This window comes from Mesoplodon densirostris, chromosome 19 (genome assembly GCF_025265405.1).
Source record: "Mesoplodon densirostris isolate mMesDen1 chromosome 19, mMesDen1 primary haplotype, whole genome shotgun sequence".
Lineage (NCBI taxonomy): Eukaryota > Metazoa > Chordata > Mammalia > Artiodactyla > Ziphiidae > Mesoplodon > Mesoplodon densirostris.
The window spans coordinates 17,110,399-17,135,552 of record NC_082679.1 but is presented as its reverse complement, the minus strand read 5'-3'; the positions used below and the strand labels follow the sequence as shown (position 1 = coordinate 17,135,552).

Genomic DNA, 25,154 nt, shown 5'->3' with positions numbered 1-25,154 from the left:
TGCTACCTTCTCCCCCCCCACCCCAGTTTTTTACTATCTAGAATGCAGGCAGAATGGCTGAAGGTCATTTAACCATTTAGAACTATGAGGTAGTTCCAGTATATAAGCCTTATGTGAGGATGAAGAGCAGAAAGATGGGAACTGGGCTCCTTGTGATACCCAGGAGCCTCCATCCCAGCTCTGGACTGCCTAACCCTAGATTTATTTTTACCTTAGAAAGAAGTAAACGTTGCTCTTATTTAAACCACTGCATTTGTTGTTGTTGTTGTTGTTGTTGTTATGTGTAGATAAAACTAATCCTAATTGAAAGGAAGCAGGAAGGTCAGTTAAGAGGCTGTTATAGTAATCCAAGCAAGAGATGATTGTAGCTTGGAATAGAATGGTAGCAGAGGGGGGTGACTAGAAGCACTTGTACTTTTTTGTGTGTGTGGTAAATTATACATAACATAAATTTCGCCATCTTAACTGTTTTTAAGTGTACAGTTCAGTGGCATTAAGTACATTCATATTTTTTGCAACCATCAACCACTAGCCATCTGCAGAACTTTCTCATCTTCCCAAACTGAAACTCTGTACCTATTGAACAATAACAACCCTTCCTCCTTTGTCTACCATAGACTTAGTTCCGCTCACTGGCCTTTCACTTTTTCATGTCCTGGACGATAGTTTATAATTATCCTGTTAGTTACTATGATTGATAGCAATGTAGCTGAAATATACAACTTCCTGGGAATTCCCTGGCAGTCCAGTTGTTAGGACTCTGTGCTTCCACTGAAGGGGCACAGGTTTAGATCCCTGTACGGGGAACTAAGATCTTGCAAGCCGAGCAGTGTGGTGATAAATAAATAAATAAATAAATAACTTCCTATGTGTGTTGCATGTAATAAATTTTTGATATATTTTATTTTGGAAAGCAGGCTATAAAATAACATACAACATGATCTAGTTTTACAAAAAAAACCTACAGGTACAAATGTAGGCTGTATCAGAAACATGTAATCAGTGGTTATATCTATTTAGTAATATTTGATACTGTTTATTTCTTTATTTAGCTGATCTTTTCCCCGTAATTTATTTGCAATGAATATGTATTACTGGTGTAAAAGGTTTTGTGCACCACAGTGTTTGGCCCATGAAGTAAGTAGGAGTTCAGAAACTGTGTCTGTTGATATTTTTACCAGCAGTAAAGCAGCATGTCCAGGGGCAGAATGTAATCTTGTCTGAATGATTAACATTTGGTGATGGCTCATCTACCCTTGGGGATGTGTTAGCTTTCTGTCCTCACTAGTTCTTTCTTCTGTACATAGCATGGCAGCTTCTTTGTGCTCTAGGTTAATACTGACTGCAAAGAGATTACTGTTTTGTTAGTTGCTTTTTTTTTTTTAATATTTAAGCACTCACTGTTAATCAGTTTTTAGGTCAGACTATACATGTTAGTTTCAGTAAGCTTGTTTTTTACATTTTTATGCCATAATTTAATCTCCATAAGGTACTTTCCATAGTCCAGGCATGGTCTACTGCATTCTGTATTTCTCTGGAGGCACATTTAGGTCTTTGTATCACATTCTGGTCTGTTGGTTAGGTCATTATGTAATAACTCTGGAATTATCATAAGAATAAAAGATTGGGAACACGTGGAACCAACTGTAATGTTTAAGGTACAAGTAAGTTTTGAAGAGAAAGAAATGACTGAATGAGTTTGGAATTTCTAATGAAAGCAGCCAATCCGGATCAACTTCATTTCATTCATTCTCGACTTTTAAACTGATCAGAAGTAAATGCTAGAGCCCCTGGAAATGTTTGACAGTATGGTATATGTGACACTTTTACTTGTTCTTCACTCTGCAGGGATGTGAGACGGACGAATTGTTCAGTGAGGTTGAGCAAAAAATGAACTTAGACATTGTGTATATTGATGTGAAAATCACAAGGTGTGTGGCAGGTGGGGTGGAGTTGGGCACTTCATGATTTCAGCACGTGCAGATATAGTGAGGGCCGAGTCAGGCCCTGGCCCTAGAAGAGGAGTAACTAAAATTGTGAAAAAATTCTAGCAAGGTAGAGTTGACTATGCTGGTGTAGAAAGAGTGGTCTTTTAGGGTTCAAAATAGGATGACCTTAAACTAAAGTTGGTTGTAATTAATAAAATATAAAAATCACCAAAAAGAAAAGGTTTCCTGGTTATATTCATGAACATAACCCCCTTAGCAGCACATGTGGTACGTTTATAGGGGAATGGGAAAGTGAACGTGTACCCTTTTCCTCTGCCATCAGGGATTCCCAGAAAACAAGGTTTCATTTCAATAGATCCTCAGTGGCTGTTTATAGTAATCCAGAATGCTCCATGGATATTTGGAGGCAGAAGTGGCAAGGTCGCTTATTGTCTATATTCAGGAATTGAGCCTTTATGAGGAATTTAAGTCACACCAAAATGCTTCTCTTAATGCAAGTCTGATAACAGCCTCTTATTGCCCCAGATTCCATCAACTTGGGATGCCTTGGGATGAATGGATATTTTTTTTTTACTAATGCAAATGTCAAGGGTAAGATTAAATCTGATTGCTTTCTTCATAATTATTGAATGGGACTGATGTGCTGAAGGCCTGAACAGGTGTTTTGGGGTTTGGAATTCCTCTAGAGGTAAGAGAAGCTGCTTCTCTTCCCAAGCCCTGTGTGTCCTCTCCCAGTTTATCATTGCTGTTTGCAGACAGTCTTAGCAGTCTGCTGTACAGATCATGAACTTTAAGACTCATGCCGCACTGAAGTGCCACAGGCTACCCCACTTTTTACTCTTGTCGCAGTACCTTTCCCACAGTTAGAGAAGACTGAGCCATACCTCTCAGTCTCCGTTTCCAGCCCAGGGAACTGGGCTGACACTAGGGCCTGACACTGTTTGGGAGACATCAGGGTTCCTGCACAGGGTTCCTCTCCCCTTCTTGGTATCCTTAGTCACTGTCGTGACTATATCCTGGATCTTGTCATATGAAGATAGCATAGCCTGATGGTTAGAACACAGTTTTTGGAGTCAGACAGACTTGGCATCAGATCTGTACTGCACCACTTATTACTGCTTGACACTGGAGCAAGTTTCTTTCTTTCTCTAAGCCTCGTTGTCATCTATAAAATGGATGAATTGCTATCACCCCCCTGAGTCACTTCACTGCACGTCAAGTGCTTGGTATGGGTTAAGCACTCAGTAAATGATAGCTGGAACTCTGGAAGTTCCAGGTTGATAGACGTGGAACCCTGTAGCTCCACTGACAGTTTAAACTCATTGACATTTAAAATGTCTCTCTCTTTGACCAGTCCACTCATTTGTCCACCAGCTTGCCACATCTGTTCTGCAGCTTCATTGGATCCTGCAGTCTAGGAAACGTTCTCCCTGTGAAAGAGAAAGTAGCTGTCCTCAGCCCTTGGGTCACATGCTTCCAAGTTCATAACTTTAGAGTCTCTATTTCTTTCCAGGTTTCTCAGGAAGACCCCAAGGACTGGCCCATCCCTGTGATGGAGAGGATGGAGTCTGTTACAGGAGGGAAGCTGGGCTAAGACAGGAGATACTGTAGAGAAAAGGGGGGCAGAGGCAGGCTGGGGATTGAGCTTTGTCCTCTATCTGGAAAAGGTGGTGTTTATACATCTGTTAGTTTAGGTAAACTTGTAGAATAGATATTTTTTAAATAGCTTTTCCAGGGACTTCCCTGTTAGTCCAGTGGTTAAGACTCCAGGCATCCACTGCAGGGGGCATGGGTTCGATCCCTAGTTGGGGGACTAAGATCCTGTATGCCGCGTGTGGCGCAGCCAAAAAAAAAATAAATAAATAAAGCTTTTCCAAGGTCCAGGGTGTAACCATTGGTTTGATTGGCTTTTAATGAATTGTTTGCAATACAAATATTTTGTCACAACCCGAATGTGTGCTACATACCTCATGAGTGGAGGAGGGAAATGCTGAGCTCTTGTTCGCATCATTTCTTCCATACACGGAAGAAATTTAGATTAAATAACTCATCCAAGGTCAAGCATGTAATAAGTGGTGGAGACAGTATTCCAAATGTCCGCCTTTTAAAACTGTCCGCCATCTCTCCCCCCATTTACTCCTGCAACAGAAGCATCCTCCTTCCACCATTCTACCCCTAACAACAAGAGGACCCTCCCCAACCCCCAGCCTAGCATCGACCAGCATTATCAGAGAATGTCCTGTTCTGGGCCCAGGACCCTGCATCAGGCCTTCAGAGGCCTTTCTCAGAATTTTCCTTTCGAAGGGAGAGGGATTACTCCATCTGTTCCCTTGGTCTTTTCCTCAGAGAGCCTTTTCCTTCCCACCTCACTCCTTAGTGTTCAGTCTCCGGTAGCCCCTGACTTCGCATGTATACTTAACTGTTCCCCACCATTAGAAGGTAACCCTCACAAGGACAGTGACTTGTTAGCTGTCTTTCTTGTAGTATCTTCTGGCTTTTTGTGCTTTGTACGTATCAGGCATTCACAAATTACACATCTGTTGAAAGAATGAATGACTGAGTTGTATCTGTCAGAAGCTGAAAGAATATGAGCCTAGAGCAAATGGCACATGGCGTCTCCACTTCTCCCTCCTCCTCCCTCAGCCACAGCCTGCCAAGAGGCTAAGGAAGGAGGAGGAGGGAGAGTGTGTGTGCCTGAGGACCCAGCTTCGCTCCTCCTCCTGGGTTTGCTCTGTGTGGAGCGTCAGGACACCATATCATTCTGGCCTAAGCCAGTTAAGGTCGAGCTGCTGTCCTGTGTCTGGTCTCAGTGCTGCCAGCCCACAGCTGTCTCCAGGTGTGTAGAGCCTGTTGAAGGCAGGGGAGCACAATGGCTAAGGGCATAGACCCTTGAGTCAAGTGACCCCTCTGCCACATCCAGTTGTGTCCCCTTGACAAAGTTTCATAACCTTTCTGTGCCTTAGTCTTATTGTTTGTGAAATGGAAATGACCTCATATGGTTGTTCCTAGGATTAAATGAGATAATCAGTGTGAAATCTTTAGCATAGGTGAAGTACATGCTGAGTGTTTCATTCAGGCTGGCTGATATTATGTACAATGCTAATTGAATACTCTTTTTTCTGTTTGTGGCACAAGTCCCTAGGTTGCTAGGTCTGCTTATTCTGTGTGGCTCACTCTGCCCCATCTTTGATGGGGAGGAGCTTTGAGGGAGATGTGAGTAGAGACCCAGGAGGTTTGTTTGAGTGGGAATTCAGCCCGTATTTCTGATGGTTCCCTATAGAAGGAGGATGCTTTGGTATGAGTTTTGTGTGTTTGCTTTTGTTTTGTCCTGGTGATTTCCACAGGGGAAAATAATTCAGAGGGAGTAAGTGTCACCACTGGGAGCTTGCCTGACTCTCTTTCTCCAGGATTAAGAGCTCTGCCCAGTGCGGGTGGAAAAGGGCAGCATCTGAAATGTGTGCTGGGAGGTGATAGGTCCAAGGTTGAGTCTTAGTTTTGGCTTCTCCAAGGGACAGGACTAGGCCAAAGTGTGGGCAGTGGGGTTGGATTTTAATTCCTTGTAAAAGGCAGTGGAAACCTTCACCACCTCCCCAAGGCAGCGCCCTGAGAGCTGGCAGCTAGTGGGCCCTCTCAGCTATGCTCCAGTTGGATTACAAACTCAATAAAATAAGTAATTTTTTGTTAGTAAGTAATCCACTGTATAGGCCAATGAAATATGAAATACCTTCCATTAAAAATGTTTTGAGGGCCTCCCTGGTGGCGCAAGTGGTTGAGAGTCCGCCTGCCGATGCAGGGGATACGGGTTCGTGCCCCGGTCTGGGAGGATCCCATATGCCGCGGAGCGGCTGGGCCCGTGAGCCATGGCCGCTGAGCCTGAGCGTCCGGAGCCTGTGCTCCAGAGCGGGGGAGGCCACAGCGGTGAGAGGCCCGCATACCGCAAAAAAAAAAAAAAAAAAATGTTTTGAATGTTATGGAACACGATAAAGGAGTTACAAAAAGGTTTTGTTGTTACTGTTGTTGAATTTGGTATGGCTAAAACAACTGTAAAAGATTAGGGGGACATGTCAATAATCTGGAAAGTGTCTGCTCAAGTTGCTTTGCAAGCAGCAAATTCTTGCTGCCTTTTAAAGAAAAAAGAAGTAGGAAATCATAGAGAACACCTTGTAGCTGGAGTTAACACAAGAAAGCAAATGGGGAACGGCAGTAATGTCAGAGAACAGCTTTAGCCAGTGCCAGAGGTTGGCAGATAAAGGCACATTTGTATCTTAAAATGTTTATGGTATGTAGTATATTTTTAGTACATATATTATAATTACATATTAATAGTATATATTAACATAGCATGCATATGGTAGTTTTTAAAATGAATTTTCTACTTTAATGGACTACTGCATCAACCAACTACTAATACGTATCAGGTGAGTGGGTTTCTGCTGTTCTGACAAATGGACTTACCAGTATGTTTTGTTGACTCCTAGAAGACAGGCCTGTGAGCTTTGTTTTGTAAGACTGGAAATATGACATACAGCTATGTTAATAACTATGTAATAACTATGTTAATAACACTGTTACCAACATAACCTGTATCTTTGGATTCCATTTCCAATGGAATGTCTTCTTATAGTCAAACTGACCTTTTGGATTTTTAATCACCTGGCTTTTACTCTGCCCTCTGAATACTGTGTGGACAGAATTGGAATTGTGGGTTGCTCTGGTTCAGCAGGAGCTCAAAGACAACCAGGGTTGGTGTGAGCCAGAGTCCAGATGAGGGGAGTGGAGAACAGGAGTGGAGGGAGGCTAGATGGGAAATGGGAAGGCCCATGCGAACCTTGGGGCTTGCTATTTGGTTCAAACATCTTGATTTCTAGGTATCAGGCCACCCAGGTCCAAACGTGAGAACAAAGGCAGATCCTTCAAAGCATGGTGACTTTTTAACTTCGTATGACTTCAGATTTCCAGTTAATTGTTACCTCTACTCAAATTGATAGTTGAGAATTGATTGCGGTCATGCAGTAGCAACCCACAGCCTTAAAATCCCTGGCTCTTTTGTTTCCACAGGTGTTGGGGCGATGCTTCTTGACAGTGGTGCAGGTCCATTTCCAGTTTTTGACCCAGGCGTTACAGAAGGTCCAGCCAGTGGCTCACTCCTGCTTTGCCGAGGTTGTTGTGCCAGAAAAAAAGAACAGTAGCAGTGGTGGCAGCTTATCCGGCATGGGCCACACACCAGAACTGGAGGAAGCTGTGCGGTCCTGGCGGGGGGCTGCTGAGGTAACCCTGACTTTGGGGAGATTGGTGCCCTTTGTTCAGATAGGAGAGGCTCCACAGGGCCTTTACCTGTTGGTTCTTAAAAGAGCCATTTTATGTAGAAGTGTGAGTTTTCAACTGCTGTCATTAGCTTGTTCATTCATTTAACAGTGAATGTCTTTGTAAATGCCCACTTCATGCCAGGCATGTGCAGGCACTGAGGTAGTAGCCTCTACTCACAGCCTCCTAGGAGAAAAGTCTTACAAAAACAGGTTTGAGGGGCCGTGATGGAGGTGTGCAGGAGCTCAGGGGAAGGGCCTGGCCTCCGACAAGAAGTGCATCAAATCTTCTAGGAAGAGGGACCAGGGAGAAGAGGCTGGAGGCTATATGGAGGGTAAGTGGTCAGCCAGGTAGCTAGGTGGGGATGTAGTAGGCGATGACACATTTCTTGTTGGCATTTTATTTTTTTTATTTTTTAATAAATTTATTTATTTTATTTATTTACTATTTTTGGCTGCGTTGGGTCTTTGTTGCTGCACGTGGGCTTTCTCTAGTTGCGGCGAGCTGGGGCTACTCTTCCTTGCGGTGCGGGGGCTTCTCTGGTTGCAGAGCACGGGCTCTAGGCATGCGGGCTTCAGTAGTTGTGGCTTGTGGGCTTCAGTAGTTGTGGCTTGCGGGCTCTAGAGCGCAGGCTCAGTAGTTCTGGCGCACGGGCTTATTTGCTCCGCGGCATGTGGGATCTTCCTGGACCAGGGCTCAAACCTGTGTCCCCTGCATCGGCAGGTGGATTCTTAACCACTGCGCCACCAGGGAAGCCCTCATACCTTTTATTTTTAACAGGAAAATATTATTACGAATGCACTTGAATTCCCTTTGTACTTCTCCACTATCTTATTCATATTCCTTTCTCTCTAGAGATAACCTCTTTTGATTTTGGAGTTTGTGATTCCTATGCATATTTTTATATTTTTATTCTATATGTATGTATCCATAAATGTATTGTTTTGCACAATATGAAACTTTATATAAATGGTATCATTCAGTTCACTAAAATCTGGCTTCCACTCCTACACAAGAACATACCTTGTCTTGTCAGGGTCACTGGTGCCTTCCATGTTGCCAAAAATAATTGGCAGAAATCCAAGGATCCCGATGACTCCATTAAGCAGCTCACAGCGACATGAGCCCTGGAAATCTTCTCTCCTTGTGGAGAACCAGGTGTTCTTAGGTACCTCTTAGCTGTTGGGCTAGCCTCTCCAGCCACTTTGCTAGCTTCTCTTCAACATAACTTATGAATATGAGTTTCTCAAGGCTCAGTTCTATGTGCCCTTTCCCCTAGAGGGTCTCCGTCTAGTCTTGGAACTTTAAAACCGCTTGTGGGCTGGGGCCACAAGCACACAAATGTGTGTGCCTGGTTCACTTCCCCCGTGGGCTCAGGCCCCTATATTCAGCTGCTGCCCTCCTCAGGTCTTCTGATGGCTCAGCCCTTAGCCTTTCTGCACACACTGTTCCTCCTCAAATCTTCCCTGTGCTAGCATGTAGTGCCATCCCACACTGGGTCCTTTGTGCAAGAAACCTGAGATTTATCCTCCAGTTTTTCTGTCACATCTACATCCAATCCATAAGAAAGCCCTGCAGATCCTACCTCCAAAATATGACTGCAAATCTGTCCCATTCTTTCTGTGTCCACTATCACTAACCTAGTTCAGGGAATCATTACTCTCCCCTGACAGCTTCAGTGGCTGGACTTGCTTCTCCCCTTTCTGTCTTGCCGTCCTTCATGTCTCTCCATTTCCTTAAGGTAAAGTGTGTACCCATCCCCATGACCTGCCTAGTCCCACATAATCTGGCCCCTGCCTCCTCATCTGTGGCCACTCTCCCCTGCTCACTGGGTTCTGGTTCCTTGGCTGATACCTCTGCCTGTCCTACCCCCACCCCACACTTCTGTTGACTGCCTCCTCTGCCGTAAACTCAGCCTAAATGTTGATTTCTCAGTTTCTCGGGCACTCCCTGTTACAGTTCTCTATTTCCCTTGGGATGTTTTTCTCCATTTTATATTTTTAAAATATTTTATTTGTTTGCCTTTTCGACCCATGAAGCTGTCAGCTCCAAGATGGTAGGGACCAGGTTTTGTGCTCCACTGTCTATCCAGAGACACCTAACATAAGACCTTGTGGGCTACATCTTTGACTAAATGGAAGAGTTCTAGAAAGAGAGTCAAATGGTTTTAAACTGTGAGACTGTTAGGGTTCAGGGAATGGTTGGTATTCATACAGAATTTGTGGAGCTTTGGAAATGTATGGCATTATAGCTGCTAGTTAACTTCCTTTAGTCCTGCAATTTTGGTAAATATTACAACTCCTACCTTGGCCTAGAAGAACAAAAATTAACTGTTAAAAAATGTTATTTGTTGCACAAATGTTATTGCAATAAAAATAGACATTGAAAAATTGAAAGACAGTTCATCCTGAATCCTTCCTTCTATCTAGTAAATCAAATACATACTTTTCTGTATTCTCTAGTCTTGACCCATATGTATAGATAACATTTCATCACAAGACACAGATTAATTTCTTCTTGTTTTTCTTATGTGCTCTTCATAAACATATTTAGTGACTAAACAATAAGTATTTCATTTTCCTGTGCAGATTTCAAAAGTTCTGTTTTTCCTTTAATGTTACAGTGTATGTTTTTTTCCTATTCTTTGTCTATTGGTGAGGTTTTTTACTTTGGTGTATAGGACCACCCAACCATATATATATTGTTTAATTCTGGAAACTCCAAGGGCCAATATACTAGGGTATCTGTCTTTTTAAAGCAGGGAAATTTAAAATGTGAATGTTTTTAATGTGTATGTAATTTATATGTAATATAGATATAAAATAAATAACAGGTAGGTAAGTCTTTTTTCCAGGGTTTCTTTTCTTTGGTCATACCGCATGGTTTGTGGGATCTTAGTTCCCTGACCAGGGATTGAATCCAGGCCCTCAGCAGTGAGAGTGCGGAGTCCTAACCACTGGACCGCCAGGGAATTCCCAGGGGTCTCTTAAATAAGGTAGTTCTGTTGTCAGGTTTGCTTTCTCTTCAATGCTTGATTCAGTCTTTCAGAACTTCTGGCTGCTTGCTCACTTCGTAATACAGACGATCCGGAATGTCTGGTTTATATCTAACTCTTAGATAGTTTCTTGCTTTACTATAGTTGTTTTCTGGTTTTTTAATTTTGCTAGTATCTGTAAAATCCTCTTTTACCTACCAGTCACCATTTCTGTTGCAGGCAACATCTAGACTAAGAGAAAGAGGCTGCGATGGCCGCCTGGCAGGAATTGAAGTTCAGCAGCTCTTCTGTTCTCAAAGTGCAGCGATTCCTGAGCACCAGCTGAAAGAACTGAACATAAAGATTGACAGTGCTCTGCAAGTACGTTTTTCAGAACCGGCACATTAATATCTAAGGGATGGGAACAAGGGAGGGAGTTAAAGTCGTGATGCTGAACCAATTGGAAAGAGTAATAAGATGGTGGTTTGCCTCATGTCTTTTAATAACTATAGAAATTTAAAATTTCTGTTTTCATTGAACCTAGTCCGTTTATAATCTGCTATGTAATCTTCATTCTTGCAAACAATTTCTTTGCAGGCATATAAAATAGCTCTGGAAAGCTTAGGTCACTGTGAATATGCAATGAAAGCCGGTTTCCACCTGAATCCAAAGGCAATTGAAGCCAGTTTACAGGTACGCTTTTCTCTCTGGTAGCTCCTGGGAGCTGTGGTATGGCATTCATGCCATCCACATGAGGCAAATGTCTTGAGAGGTGAGCTGTGGGTCACCTCTCCTCTCCTACCCAACCCTTTTCCAGGGCTGCTGCAGCGAGGCAGAAGCACAGCAGACAGGGCGGAGGCAGACCCCGCCGCAGCCCATGCAGTGTGAGCTTCCCACCGTCCCTGTGCAGATAGGATCGAACTTCCTGAAGGGTGTCTCCTTCAACGAGTCGGCCGCCGACAATCTGAAACTTAAGACGGTAGCTTTCCTTGGGGTTCCAACAACCGGGTGTGAACTTGAAAACAGAGTTCTTAAGGAAACCTGAGAGCTTGTAAAGAATCTAGACTAAAAAGCAAAACTTAAGTGAAGACGGGAGGCATTGACCTTCCTCAGTAAACTGGTGTCTAAAAGCAGACTAGGGTGACTTTTGTTGTGGTTTTTTTTGTCTCAATTTGGTAGGTCTTTATTGAGCATCCATTGGTGCCAGGCTAGGAGATTTGACAGCCCACTAGGTTGTGATAGGAACACAGAACGAGGGGGCCTCACCTGGAGGATTAAGAGATGTGACTCTTGAGAAGAGGACTTGAAGCAGAGAAAGACCTGAATAATAAGTATGGGGGTGGGGCTGGGGCTGTGAGATGGCCAGGAAGTAAGAGCCCATCCCAAGAGCTGAAGATCTTCCTTAGAGCTGTAGCCGGGGCCCCCCTGGCTGTCCAGGACAGTCACTAATGAGATTCGGATTTAATTGTCTTGAAGTAAGGCTTGGGCTCTGGTATTTTGTAAAAGTTGTCCAGGGGATTCTAATATGTAGTCAGACCTGAGGGCCACCGTCTAGAGCAAGGCGAGACATGGTAGGAGCCAAGGCTGGAAAAGCAGCCCGGAGAGGCCAGAAAACCCCCAGTGTGAGGGCTGGGCTCCATCCCCAGGTGGCTGGCATCCCACCAAGACAGGTCGTGTCATGAGGTTTGCATTTCGGAAAGATCACCCCGACTTCAGGATGGACTGTGGCTGGGAGGGGAGCAGCACTGAAGGGTTTTGGCCATAGCCCCATCAAGTGATCATGGGAGGCGAGTGGAAGTATTCAAGAACAATCTAGAAGTTATAATAAGCAGGACTCAGTGATTAATTGGCTGTGAGAGGGAGGGGAAAGGAGATGAGGCCCAGGTTTCTGGCTTGGACAGCTGCTTTGGTGCTGTTTATTGAGGCTCGGGGATAGTCATCATAGAATATATTTTTGGACGTGATTTTAAGGTTGCTTTTGAAATGTCCAAGTGGAGCTGTTCAGCAGGCAATTGGATGTATGGGTCTGGAGCCCCGAAGTGGGATCAGGGCCAGGGTCCTCAGAGGCAAATGGTCGCTGGAGCCAGAAGAGAGGCCGGGGGATCCAGGAAGTGTGTGGAGAGGGTCCAAGGAAACTTTGGCATTTAAGGCAGTGGCTGTGACCACTTGATAGTTACACGGCCATGAGTGAACTTCTTCAGGAATGTGCTGTGTCTGCCTCAGCATACTCTCCTTACACTGTCTTGATCTGAGTACATTGATGCTGTGAATCCCAACTTGTTGGGAGAGTTCCGGATCACCAGTTTATTATGAGAGGACGTAACTCAGGAACAGCGAGATGGAAGAGATGCCTAGGGCAAGGCACGGGGAAGGGGCTTGGAGGTTCCATGTTCTCTCCAGGCACCTCCATGTGTTCACCAGATCAGAAGCTCCTAGGGTGACTTTTTTAATGAGACATTTGCCAAGGTAGTTTTATTCATAATTTTGTTTAAAATGTGTAAAATACAGGGTTTTGCAAGTACACTATAAAATGCTGTTTATGATTAATGTTTCAGTGGACTTTCATAAATTAAATAAGAGGAGAGATATTGTCATAATACTGAAGTAATTAGGACCATTTGCAGAGCATCATGTGTGCCAGGCATTGTGTCAAATGCTTCCCATGCATTGTCTAGTTAATGCTCACCCATGAAGTGGGTACTGGCCTTTTCCCCATTTGACAGATAGAGGAACTGAGGTCCAAGGCCACACAGCTAGAAAGTTGTAGACTGGAATTGGAGCTTATACAGTCTGTTTCCAGAGTCTGCATACCTGACCACTTGTTCATCCAAAATAAAGATGAGGTTTTCATTGGTATTTGCTTTTGCCAGATGATTTTGTTTCCTTATTCAGAATTTCAAAATTCCTCAACCAGTTTGCATTAGCACATTGCTAAATAATGCTATATTTTGTGCCAGAATAGAAATCACATATGTGTATTAACGCACATGTATTCATATCTAGCCAGTCACGCTACAGGGTTGAGAAAATCTTTGAAGGTAATTAACGATAATTACTTAAGAAATTAAAATGACATGATATGGGAATACGTAAAATGCTCTTCTCTTGAGGACTATTGTGTACCTGTAAATGCATTTCTACAAGTCTTAGAACCTGGTATGGCTTTATTTTGAGGTGCGAACTCTCTTTTTATCAATCTGTAGCATACAATGTTACAGCTGATCAAGGAGGCAGGCTGCTATAATGGCATCACACCCAGGGACGATTTTCCTGTGACTGAAGTCCTGAACCAGGTGTGCCCATCCACGTGGCGGGGTGCCTGCAAGACCGCCGTGCAGCTGCTGTTTGGCCAAGCTGGACTGGTGAGTGAGCACGTGTGATGGATGGGGGAGAGAATAGAGAAGGACGTTTCAGGCATGTGAGGATGTGGTGTGGGCACATGTGCGAAAACATTGGAGAATTTAAAAAGCACTTTGCTAGCTGCAGGTTTTAGACCAGATAGAAAAGGTAAAGGAAGAACAGCATTAAAAAGTCTTTTTGGGGGCTTCCCTGGTGGCGCAGTGGTTGAGAGTCCACCTGCCGATGCAGGGGACACGGGTTCGTGCCCCGGTCCGGGAAGATCCCACATGCTGCGGAGCGGCTGGGCCCGTGAGCCATGGCCACTGAGCCTGCACGTCCGGAGCCTGTGCTCCGCAACAGGAGAGGCCACAACAGTGAGGCCCAAGTCTTTTTTTTCCTTTAATAGATTGATAATATGTATTAGCAGGGGACCTAGTTGCAAAATGATGTCTCCTGCTTTCCTGATTTTAAGGAAACCATCACATAAGTAACGATTTGATAGGACCCTTCACCTGGCCTGATTGCTCTGGAGCCACAGTGGATGTCTTTCTGTTGCTCAAACACACAAAGCTTCTTCCTGTCTCAGGCCTTTGCCCCTGATGCTCCTTTCTCCTGAGAATACTCCTCTCAGATCTTCATGTGACTCACTCATTCTCATTTTCCTGATGTCAGCTCAAATATCACCTCCTCCAATGGTATAAGTAGTGCCCCCATCCAGTCACTTTGTATCCCAGTTCTCTGTTTCTGCAAAAAATAACAACATCAACTCAGGTAAGTTTGGTCTTTTCACCTCTGGTGAGAAGAATAACTTTTGCCAAAGTTGGGTGGGGTCAGGAAATCAACACCTAGGTTTTTGTTAGGTACCTTTGACCCGTATACCTTATGTTCTTATCCCACTTTCTAGAATTAAATGACTGCTTTTTGAAGAGTTATAGCATTTCAGAGATTAAAGGAAGCTAATTAGAGATTTAGAAAATTAAAGAGCTGTTTCTTACTCTAATTCCTACTTTATTCATAAAAGGAGCTGTTGGGAGGATGCAGTCCTTTTGTTTGGTGTGAGTGCGTGCTCAGGTGGCCCAGCTCAGGGTGGTACTGCCTTGTAGAGGGCCAGGTGGGGGCCTGTCCACAGTGGTGAGTTACGTTTTGCTTAAGATCTGTTCCTTAGTATAGGAACCCCTAAGAAAAAGAGTAAACTGGAGACCCCCTGCTGAAGTATGGAGGTTTCCAAAGACCATTTTAGCTGAAACTAGGAGAACCATGGCAATAAGCTCTCCAGAAAGGAGTGTGTAAAATAAGGCAGGAGGACCCAAAGGCTTTTTTTTTTTTTTTTTAAGATTTTAGCTTAGTTTTTTAAATATTTATTTATTTATTTATTTGGCTGTGCCAGGTCTTAGTTGCCACATGCGGGATCCTTAGTTGCGACATGCAGACTCTTAGTTGCAGCATGTATGTGGGATCTAGTTCCCTGACCAGAGATTGAACCCAGGCCCCTCGCATTGGGAGCACAGAGTCTTAACCACTGGACCACCAGGGAAGTCCCTCAAAGGCTATTTTGAGAAATCATCGTTTAAAAAAAAAGTCCCATGTTACTCAGAGAGCAATAACTTCTTCCTAATTCCCTCCGCCTTGATCCCAGGGCACCGTTGTTTGTGACTGATAAAGAACCTTTAGATTATTGTTCTGGGGCTGGGAGGAGAGAGGAAACACCTGCCTGTTCCAACAATGGCTATTACTTGGACAGGAAGTCTTTTCCAAAGGACATTGCAGACCAGCTGTGAGAACTCTCTTTACAGCCGTGGAAATCAACTCCATTAGAGGCTGAATTTGGAATCCTAATAAGCAACTCTGCATTGCTTTGCCTTTTCTGAAATGTTACTGATTTGGTTTTAAAGTGTTTTATGACTATTTTCTTAAAATTCTTTTAGTTATTTGAAAATATATTCATTACTTTGTCAGACTCTTTAAATTACAAAGCATACTGTATCATCTGTGTAGTATTAAAGACTCCTCCAGGGAGTTCCCTGGTTGTCTAGTGGTTAGGACTCCATGCTTTTACTGCTGTGGCCTGGATTCAGTCCCTAGTCGGGGAACTGAGGCCCCGCAAGCTGCACGGCATGACCAAAAAATATGAAAAATAAAAAATAAAGACTCTCCTCCAAATAAGAGGAAATCATTGAGAAAAGGGTTGGTTCTTCATTTTTCCTGAAGTAATTTTGTTTATATTGATGGTTGAGGATAAAATGGTCTTTACAAAAAGCTTCATCGACTTCTGGCTTGGATTCAGTCATTACAGATAGGCTTTTCTAAAGCATTGGTTTGATTTTTAATGACATTTTTACTTCTTTCAAGTGCATAAAGTGAAAAAATACTTAGGAATGAAACAAAAGAAACAAAGTAATTCCTAATTAACATATTTACAATTTGGAAGAAGTACTGAAAATGATTGCAGAGTTTGCTACCTCCTGCACCTCGAATGTGTTCGTGTTTATTGAAGGATTACTGTTTTCAGTCATCTTTATTACTTGCTTTTGTCTCCGTGGGGCTCCTGACTGGCCTCTGCGTATCTGTCTTGCTGGGGAATAGTTCTTACCAGAGACCAGAGTCACTCAGCATTGATAGGCTCATGCATTTGATTTGTTTATGATCCATTTTCCTCTCTGAAAACTGATTTTTGTTTTTGTTTCTCTGTTAGGTGGTGGTTGATACGGCGCAGATTGAAAATAAAGAAGCCTATGCCCCACAAATCAGTTTAGAAGGCTCCAGAATTGTGGTTCAAGTCCCATCCACATGGTAACGTGACTCTTACATTAACACAAGCCTAAGCACTGACTGATGTTTGCACATCTTTGAAAAGATTGCATTGTTTTGGACAAACCCTACGCTAGCTCACACAACAGGTCTTAACTACTTGTGCGGGTTTATGGTCAGTGGAGGTATGTTAATGCCATGTGTCATGATTATCGGTACACGATAAGGAAGGCAAGATGTCTGAAAAATAGTCTCATTGACCAGTAATGCATCTAAAATGTTATATACTCATGGGTCATAGTGAGCAATATTATCTTTTTGTGTTACTGAGTCCACAGCTTTTGAACAGAGTATATCATTTTCTCTAAGTCACCCAGCATTTCTTTAAAGCTGAGTACAGAACATAGAACTTCTTCTTCCATTTCTACTCCTTCTAGCAACAACCCTGCTGATCTGGAGCTCATGTCATTACACACCCAGTGTCACTGCAAATCTGGAGGCAGACTGAGCTGTTCTTATTTTTAATTATTTGATTATATTTGTAAACTTATAATCTTATAATAAAGTATTCTTCTTAATCTATTCAAACAAAAGCTCCTACAGATCAGTAAGAAATGGGCAAGGCACATGGACAGGTAAATCAGAAGAGACGTTGTCAACAAAGAGATGAAGAACATGTGTAACCTCACCTAACAAAGGAAGGCAAAGTAGAAAAACAATACAGTGTCATTTTGCCCATCATGTTGTTGAATTGTTTTACAATAACAGTACTAGATTTGGGCCAGGCTGTACAAAAACAGGCACAGATGTTGTTGAATAAATCACACAGCCTTTCTGGAGGGCAGTTTCATTTGTCAGACGCCTAAAATAAGGGCTCTGACCTCAGCAGTTCCACCTCTAGGGATTTATCCATGTGATGTGCACACAGATTCAGCTGAAGGATCGGCATCACAGCTTTACTAGTAAACAAGAAAAATTAAGCCTATATTGGAAGACTTTTGCTATTAAAATTATGATCAGAATGAATATTTAACTATATAGAAAATGTGTAAAGCATTTAGGTAGGAAGAGAGAGAGTTAGTAAGGAACCGTGGCACTATTGGTGCCCACGTGGACTAAAGTGGTAGCTGGGTAATGCATTCGAATTGTATTTAAATCATTTCTTCTTGAAATGTGAGGGGGGTGTCCGGTGGAGATTCTGCCGAAAGTTTTAGAATTTGTTGATATATATCAAGTAAGGGTTGGCAGTTTACTTCATGTCCCCAAATCTCCCTTTTATGAGTTTCTTCCCCACATTTCTAAATTTGATTATTAATGTGGCATAATGTTAATTTATATACATATCTTCATTCCTGTCAAACAGTAGTTGTGTTTTTTTGTTTTTTGTTTTTTGTTTTTTTTGGGCTGTGCCGTGTGCCTTGTGAGATCTTAGTTCCCAGGCCAGGCCCTCAGTAGTGAGAGGTGGAGTCCTAACCACTGACTGCCAGGGAATTCCCCAAGCAGTAGATTAAAAGCTCACTTTTTTGTAAGATTTTTGTGTTCCTGAATTCTTAATTTGTTTTCTAATTCACGTTCTTATTGAAAAATATTAAACTTAACCAGGATTCTCATTTTAAAGAAAACATTTTCGGGCTTCCCTGGTGGTGCAGTGGTTGAGAATCTGCCTGCTAATGCAGGGGACATGGGTTCAAGCCCTGGTCTGGGAGGATCCCACATGCCGCGGAGCAACTGGGCCCATGAGCCACAACTGCTGTGCCTGCGCCTCTGGAGCCTGTGCTCCACAACAAGAGAGGCCGCAATAGTGGGAGGCCCGCACACCACAATGAAGGGTGGCCCTGCTTGCCACAACTAGAGAAAGCCCTTGCACAGAAACGAAGACCCAACACAGCAAAAATAAATAAATTAATTAATAAACTCCTACCCCCAACATCTTCTTAAAAAAAAAAGAAAAAAAAATTTCAACTCTTGGATAATTGGGTGAATATAAACAGTACTAAAATGGTTAACCCTGCAGTTTACTTCCACAACTGTCCCTGTATGATTGATTTCCTTTGTAATTCATTGCACCTCCTTGAAAGACCTCATAGACTGCAATTACTTGGAGAGGCTCCCTCTGCTGGCTACTTTTGGTAAAAATGCAAAGTTTTATGTTTTTATTTCAAGTTACAGAATATGTGCTTGTTGAGAACTCAAAAAGAAGTGATTGCTTTATTCCACCTTTGGAAAAAATGAAATTATTAGCAAAACTAGTCAAGAATTTATTATATGCTTTGCTTTTAATAAAATGAAGTGTCTAGCTGCCAGATACATTTTTTTCCCCAAAGAAAGTAAAACCTTACTTAGATTTTTTTAACTTGTCATACTTAAGCTATTCACCCATTCTTTCTTTCAACAAATATTTACTGAGTACCTAATATGTGATGGACACTGTTCTAGGCTCTGGGAATTTAATCATGAGCAAGACAGACAGGGTCCCCGCCCCTAACAGAGCTGGCTTTGTTATGGCATGGGGTTGGGGAGGGGACAGCTAATAAGCATAGGAGTTAACTTCAAGCACTGGCAAGCGTATGAGGGGAATAAGAATAGAGTGACATGATCTGATGGAGAATAACAGGTAGAGATGGCAGGAGGAGGCTATTTTGGATGAGGAGGTCAGTCATGAAGGGTCTCTTTAAGGATGTGACATTTGAGAGGAGCCTGCCATGCAGAGAGCAGATGGGGAAAGCATCCCAGGCAGAAGGAACAGCAAATGCAAAGGCCTGAGGAATGAGCTGGCATGGCTGGAATTATGCTAGGTGGTGTTGAAGACGGGGATTCATAGAAGCCAGGACTTGCAGGGTCCCTGAGGGACTTGGATTTTATCTAAGAACAGGTAGAAGGTTTTAAGCCAGTCTGGGTGATTTGTCAAAAGAATGGATTTAGTCTCTTCAGGGGTTTTTATTGATCAACTCTCACGACTGATGAATACAATTAAAATGCCAATTTGTTGATTTTTAGAAAGAGAAATTATTGTTATCACCAGGAACTCCTTTCTGCATGACCCAAAAATGCTCATCTAGTGGGCAAACATGTGACCAGCCAGATCACAAGTAGAAGTTGGCTTGGGAACATAGAACAAGTGTGTCCTGGTAATCGGCGATTCCAGGCTGAGAGAATCAGGTGCATGAACCTCGGCCAGGTCCACTGGCCAAGATTCTCTCCCAGGAGCCCAGGGTCTGACTGGGCACTGGCAGAGCTTGCCTCGTTGCTCGCTTATTCCAGTGTTTCTGAGGCTGGCCGGCTTACATCCTCACAGATACATTTCTTCTCAAGCCCAAGTCATGTTGGGGAGTGCTTCTGCCTCCTTAGGATGGCTTTGCAAGTGCTGATTTCACCATTTAACTCCCAGAGAGCCTAGGAACAGACAGCGTCTTCCTGGTTCTCCCTCTCAGAAAAGGCTTTTTGGTGGAGGTGGCCTGGGTGGGCAGTGGGGACCTGAATGGTGGGAGGCAGCTCTCAGCGGGGAACAGTCCGGGCAAAGGTCCTGAGATGTGGGCAAACCCAACTTACTCAGGGCGTGTGAGAAGGCCTCACAGCTGAGACAAGGTGAGGAGAGGTGACAGCAAAGAGAGGTGTGGCCAGAGAGGCAGGAGGGCCAGGCCACAAAGAGCTGTGGGGAGGGGTTTGGATTTTATTTCAGTCATGATAGGATGCCACTGGCGGGTTTTGCACAGGGGAGTGGTGTATTCTGATTTGTGCTACAGGAGGCTCTGTTGCTACATGGAGGGTGGGCCTTGGAGGGACAGGACTGGAGAAAAGGAGACCAGATGGGAGGCTGGTCCTGAGACGCAGGCGCTGGTGGTGTCTTGGAGTAGAGCAGCAGCGAGAGAGGTGGTGGAAGCGCCTGGATTCGGACTGTGTTATGGAAGAGCCGGCAGGACCTGCTGATGGACTGGATGTAGGAAGTGGGGAAAACCAGCAGTGACTCTTAGGTAGACAGCTGTGCTGCATACTTACTGAGGAAGTCATAGGGTTCAGAGTGGTTTTGGCGGGAGGAGAGGGATCAAGAGTTGTACTGACCAGGCTCCCTTTGAGCTGCCTGGTAGGTGTGCAGGGAGAGCTTTCAAAGTTGCATTTAGATATGTGAGGGTGGCGATCAGGAGAAAGGTCTAGACTGGCGAAGACAACTTGAGAGTCTTTATTGTAGGGATGGTCTATAAAACCACAGGACCACGTGCAGTCCTCTAAGAAGAAGGGACGAAGCCTGGAACGTGCCACGATGCAGAGGGAGGGGAAGGAGGAGGAGGACGAGACCAAGAAGGAACTGCCAGCCAGGTAGGAGGAAAACGGAGCAAGGTTGGGGTCTCCAGGGCTGCAGAAGACAGTGATCCAGGAGGAAGGAGACATTGCATGATGTTGCTGAGAGACTGAGTAAAGTGGAGACAGGTAACTGACCCTTGACATTGGCAAGATCTGAGTTGTCTGATAAAAGCTATTTTAGTGGAGTTATAGGGATGAACACCTGGTCAGAGTGTGATGAAAGGAGAATAGGAGGTAAGGAAGAGGAGGAGACTGATTTTGTTAAAATGGGGAGCAGAGGGGCTTCCCTGGTGGCGCAGTGGTTGAGAGTCCGCCTGCCGATGCAGGGGACACGGGTTCGTGCCCCGGTCCGGGAGGATCCCACATGCTGCGGAGCGGCTGGGCCCGTGAGCCATGGCCGCTGAGCCTGCGCTTCCAGAGCCTGTGTTCCGCAACGGGGGAGGCCACAACGGTGAGAGGCCCGTGTATCGCAAAAAAAAAAAAAAAAAAAAATGGGGAGCAGAGAAGTGGGGCAGTATCTGGAGTGGATGTGGGGCTAAGAGCAGGTGGCTGGCAATGCTGGTTTGTTTGCCAAAGGGAATATCACAGGGGAGAAACGGGGTGATTACTCGAGGGAGGTCCTTGGGAAAAAAGCAAGGCTGTACGGCGCATGTTGTGCTCAGATGGAGGGTCAGTCCGTGGCAAGAGCAGGTCTTGTGCTCTGACAGCAGGGCAGGCAGGGTGTGTGGGCACAGACACTGGTGAACTGGTGGGATTAGTGGTGAGGGTGGTTGAAATAGATCTCATCTGCTTATGTGTTTTCTCAATTAAGTGAGAGTTGAGATAGCAAAGAATGGGAGATGGTAGGGATAGCAGAGCTTTGAGGAGGGGGAAGGTAAAACAGTCATCTTGGAAAGGGAGAAGATTAGTTTACGGGAAAACCATGTTTATTGTTTATCTGAAGTTTGCCAGGCTGGCAGACAGATTTTTTCCCTCCACTGACCCTTGGTTTCTTAGGTACAGGTGTGAAGTGCTGTAGCGGGAGGGAAGGGTGGGACGTTATGTAAGAAGTTTGTAAAGGAGTACATACTGTGCCAGAGCACAGAATCTCAGCAGGGTAGAGAGGAAAATAAGGGCCGAAGCCGATGTTGGACAGTGAGAGGGCATTAGGGCCCTTGGAAGGCAAACCCTCCACCGAGCTCTTCTCTTCCTACTAAACAGACTCTAGACAGTTAGAAATCTATGGAGACCCCAAGCCCTATTGCTTCCTCCTCCTTTTGTGGAGCAACAAGCACAAGTGTTAGCCCTGTCATCCTCTCAATGTTCTTACAATTACCAAATTTTTATTTGGTGCCAAAAGCTGTGGCCCTTTGTATAAGGCCTGCTTGAAACCCCTTTGCGGACGAGTGCAGCCCAGACTCATGCAGCCCGTTTCATGCCTAGGTGCCTGAAAGAAGACCCCGCTACCATGTCCCTGCTGCAGAGAAGCCTCGATCCGGAGAAGACCCTGGGTCTGGTGGATGTGCTCTACACGGCTGTGCTGGACCTCACCCGCTGGAGGGCAGGGAGGTTAGTGTCCCCACCCAGCACTTGAATTGGTTCACGTTCAGGTCCACACCTAGGGACAGTGTGACCACTTACAGGGTCATGTGAGAGTACGTCACTGATAGTATGTTAGTAAATAAGGCAAGAAAGGGAACTATTCGGCAAGTTTTTTTTGGAATAATTTCAAACTTACAGAAAAGTTGCAAGAATAGTACAAAGAATTGCCCTTTACCCAGATTCCCCAGTGTTAACATTTTTGCCTTCATTTGTTTCACCACTTCAGAGTTAAGTACGTCAAGAGGATTTTAACCCAACTCACTCACATTCTCCTTATGAACTAAGAGCAGAAAATATTTAGAAAATTTACTTATATCTTGCATGACATTTATTCATATCTGAAAGTAGCTAACAGGTGCAAGGTTATCTCTTTGTGAATTAACTTTAGAACCAGTAGAGACCTTAAACATCTAGCCGTGGGCCCTCCCCATGTCTTCATTCATGAGCCCAGAACAGTGAGGTGACTTATCCAGGGTCACACCAGCCATGACCTGCCCAGCTCCTACCCATGCCCTTTCTATCTCTATGGCTTTCTTTCAGTACTGGAAAAAAGTCCTTGGAAGACTTCGGAAGTAACAACCATCTGTTCTTGGCACTGTCTGTGAATTACTTCCAAGGACAACAGTGCTGCATAGTGTCCCTGGGTCCTGCCCACTCACCCCTCTCTGCTGTGTGCATTTGTCCGTTGACCCTCTGCTGGATCTGCCAGGCTCCCAGTCCCCATCATCCAGGCACAGAGCTGGCCTCTGCCAGTTGCGTATCCCACTCTAGCCGTGTTTTGCTCTCCTGTGTTGCGGTCAGAGGGTTTCACTCAAAATCCTCAGGCCAGAAATCTAATGTAGTTTTCACAGCCCTGCGTTAGACATGGTAGATTTTTTATAATAAATATAGATAGTAAGTGCTTAAATTATGTACTCTTAAAACTCTTGGGTGTTTATTTATCTATAAAATAAATGAACCTGATACCAAACAAAGAGGTCTTTTTATTCTTAAAGTCTTTCTTAAATACCAAAGAGATCCATTTCATTGTCCAATTTGTATATTTGTCCTTTTTTTTAATGCATTTCTCTTTAAATAGGGAACAAGCTTTACCCTGCATACAAATCCAGCTTCAAAGGGAGATCTGTGATTTTGGAAATCAGGCTGACTTGCCTTCTGGGAATGGAAACAAATCTTCAGGTGGCCTGCAGAAGACCTTCTCCAAACTGACATCCCGGTTCACCAAGAAAGCTTCATGTACCAGCTCTAGCAGCAGCACGAATTATTCCATTCCAAATACCCCTTCCAAAAATATCTTCATATCTGGGTGTTCAGAAGAGAAGGCCAAAATGCCCAGTAATACTGATTCAAGATTACAAAGCATTTTGAACATTGGTAATTTCCCTAGGACTGCAGACCCTTCACAGTCAGCTCAGAATTCCAGTAATCAGATGGCCAATGGTTTTCTCATGGAGAGGCATGACAACTTCCTGCAAGGGGATGATGGCAAGGACGAGAAGGGTATGAACCTACCAACCGATCAGGAAATGCAGGAGGTGATAGATTTTCTCTCGGGCTTTAACATGGGCCAGTCACATCAGGGCTCCCCACTGGTGACAAGACGTAATTCTGCTGCCATAGCCATGGTGACTGAGCAGAAGGCAGGAGCTATGCAGCCACAGCAGCCGCCACTGCCAGTGCCGCCTCCACCGCGGCCTCCCCAGGCTAGGGCACACACACCTCTGACACCCCAGCCGGGCCTGGCACCTCAGCAGCAGTCCCCAAAGCAACAACAACCCCAGGTCCAGTACTACCAACACCTGCTCCAACCCGTTGGACCACAGCAGCCCCTGCCCCAGCATCGGGCTCCTGGGAAATGGGTACACGGCTCATCCCAGCAGCCAACACAACCCATTGGAGCCGGTCTGTCTCCCCTTGGCCAGTGGCCTGGCATATCTGATCTCAGTTCTGACTTGTACAGCTTGGGTCTGGTGAGCAGTTATATGGATAATATGATGTCGGAGGTTTTGGGACAGAAGCCACAGGGACCTAGAAATAACACCTGGCCAAACCGTGACCAAAGCGATGGAGTCTTTGGGATGTTGGGAGAGATTCTGCCTTTTGATCCTGCAGGTATGTGAGCCCCCACCTCCTCACCTTGGGGTTTTAACTTAAATATTATCACCAAAGACTTCATAGGGCCCATCTACCACATCCTTACTTATATGAGGCAGTGACTTAATCCCCCTTTAAAGACCATTTCTCACTGTCTGATGGCAAGTATTGGGCAGTTCCAGCAAAGGTAGGAAGCAGTGGTTAGAATGAGTCTGATAAGGTAAGTAGAACTAATTTTCTCACTTTATAGAGGGCAGAATTGAGGCTAAAAGAAGTTGAATGGCTGGAAGTCCCATAGTTCAAGAGGGCTCCAATCTGGGCCCTCCCATTCATGGGAGCTAAAATGGCTGGCCTTTCGTGGGCTGCTTTTTTCCTGATTACATAACCTGTTATGTGATTCGTTTTTGCCTAAACTCCAGAACCAGTGAAAGGTAGTAAGGCACCCTCCTGCCTTCATAGAATATAGCTTTTCCTGGCCTAGACAGTGTGAAGATTCACCAGAGTTGTCTTAGGAAATTAGAAAAAGAATTTAGAAACAAAACAAAAATAAACTAGGAGGAGGAATTAATTAAGGATAAAAGTTGTACACCTGAAACTAACATAATATTATAAATCAACTATATTTCAATTTAAAAAAAAGGATAAACGCCAAAGCTAATTAAATTTAAAAGAAAAATATAATAGACATTGTAAATAAATCTAAAAGAAGGATCTTTAGAAGACCAATAAAATAGAGAAACCAATTTATTATAATGCTGATTAATGGAGAGCAAAAAGAAGCAAGATTAGGAAAGAGAAAGGAGACATAACTACAGGTATAGGAGAGATTAAAAGAGCTTTAAGACATTACCACATATGACGTGATG

At 44.1% G+C, this 25,154-nt stretch overlaps 1 protein-coding gene across 2 annotated transcripts in view; it reads left to right on the top strand.

Moving 5' to 3' along the window:
- GARRE1 (granule associated Rac and RHOG effector 1) overlaps window positions 1-25,154 on the top strand; it is an 82,050-nt gene that overhangs the window by 47,703 nt on the left and 9,193 nt on the right. For both annotated transcript variants that reach the window (XM_060084408.1, XM_060084407.1), the window contains 8 exons: window positions 7,008-7,217; window positions 10,468-10,608; window positions 10,825-10,920; window positions 11,045-11,206; window positions 13,431-13,589; window positions 16,259-16,356; window positions 22,036-22,161; window positions 23,273-24,306. In XM_060084408.1, the coding sequence (XP_059940391.1) occupies window positions 7,008-7,217; window positions 10,468-10,608; window positions 10,825-10,920; window positions 11,045-11,206; window positions 13,431-13,589; window positions 16,259-16,356; window positions 22,036-22,161; window positions 23,273-24,306 (2,026 nt within the window). The remainder of the gene's footprint in view (window positions 1-7,007; window positions 7,218-10,467; window positions 10,609-10,824; window positions 10,921-11,044; window positions 11,207-13,430; window positions 13,590-16,258; window positions 16,357-22,035; window positions 22,162-23,272; window positions 24,307-25,154) is intronic.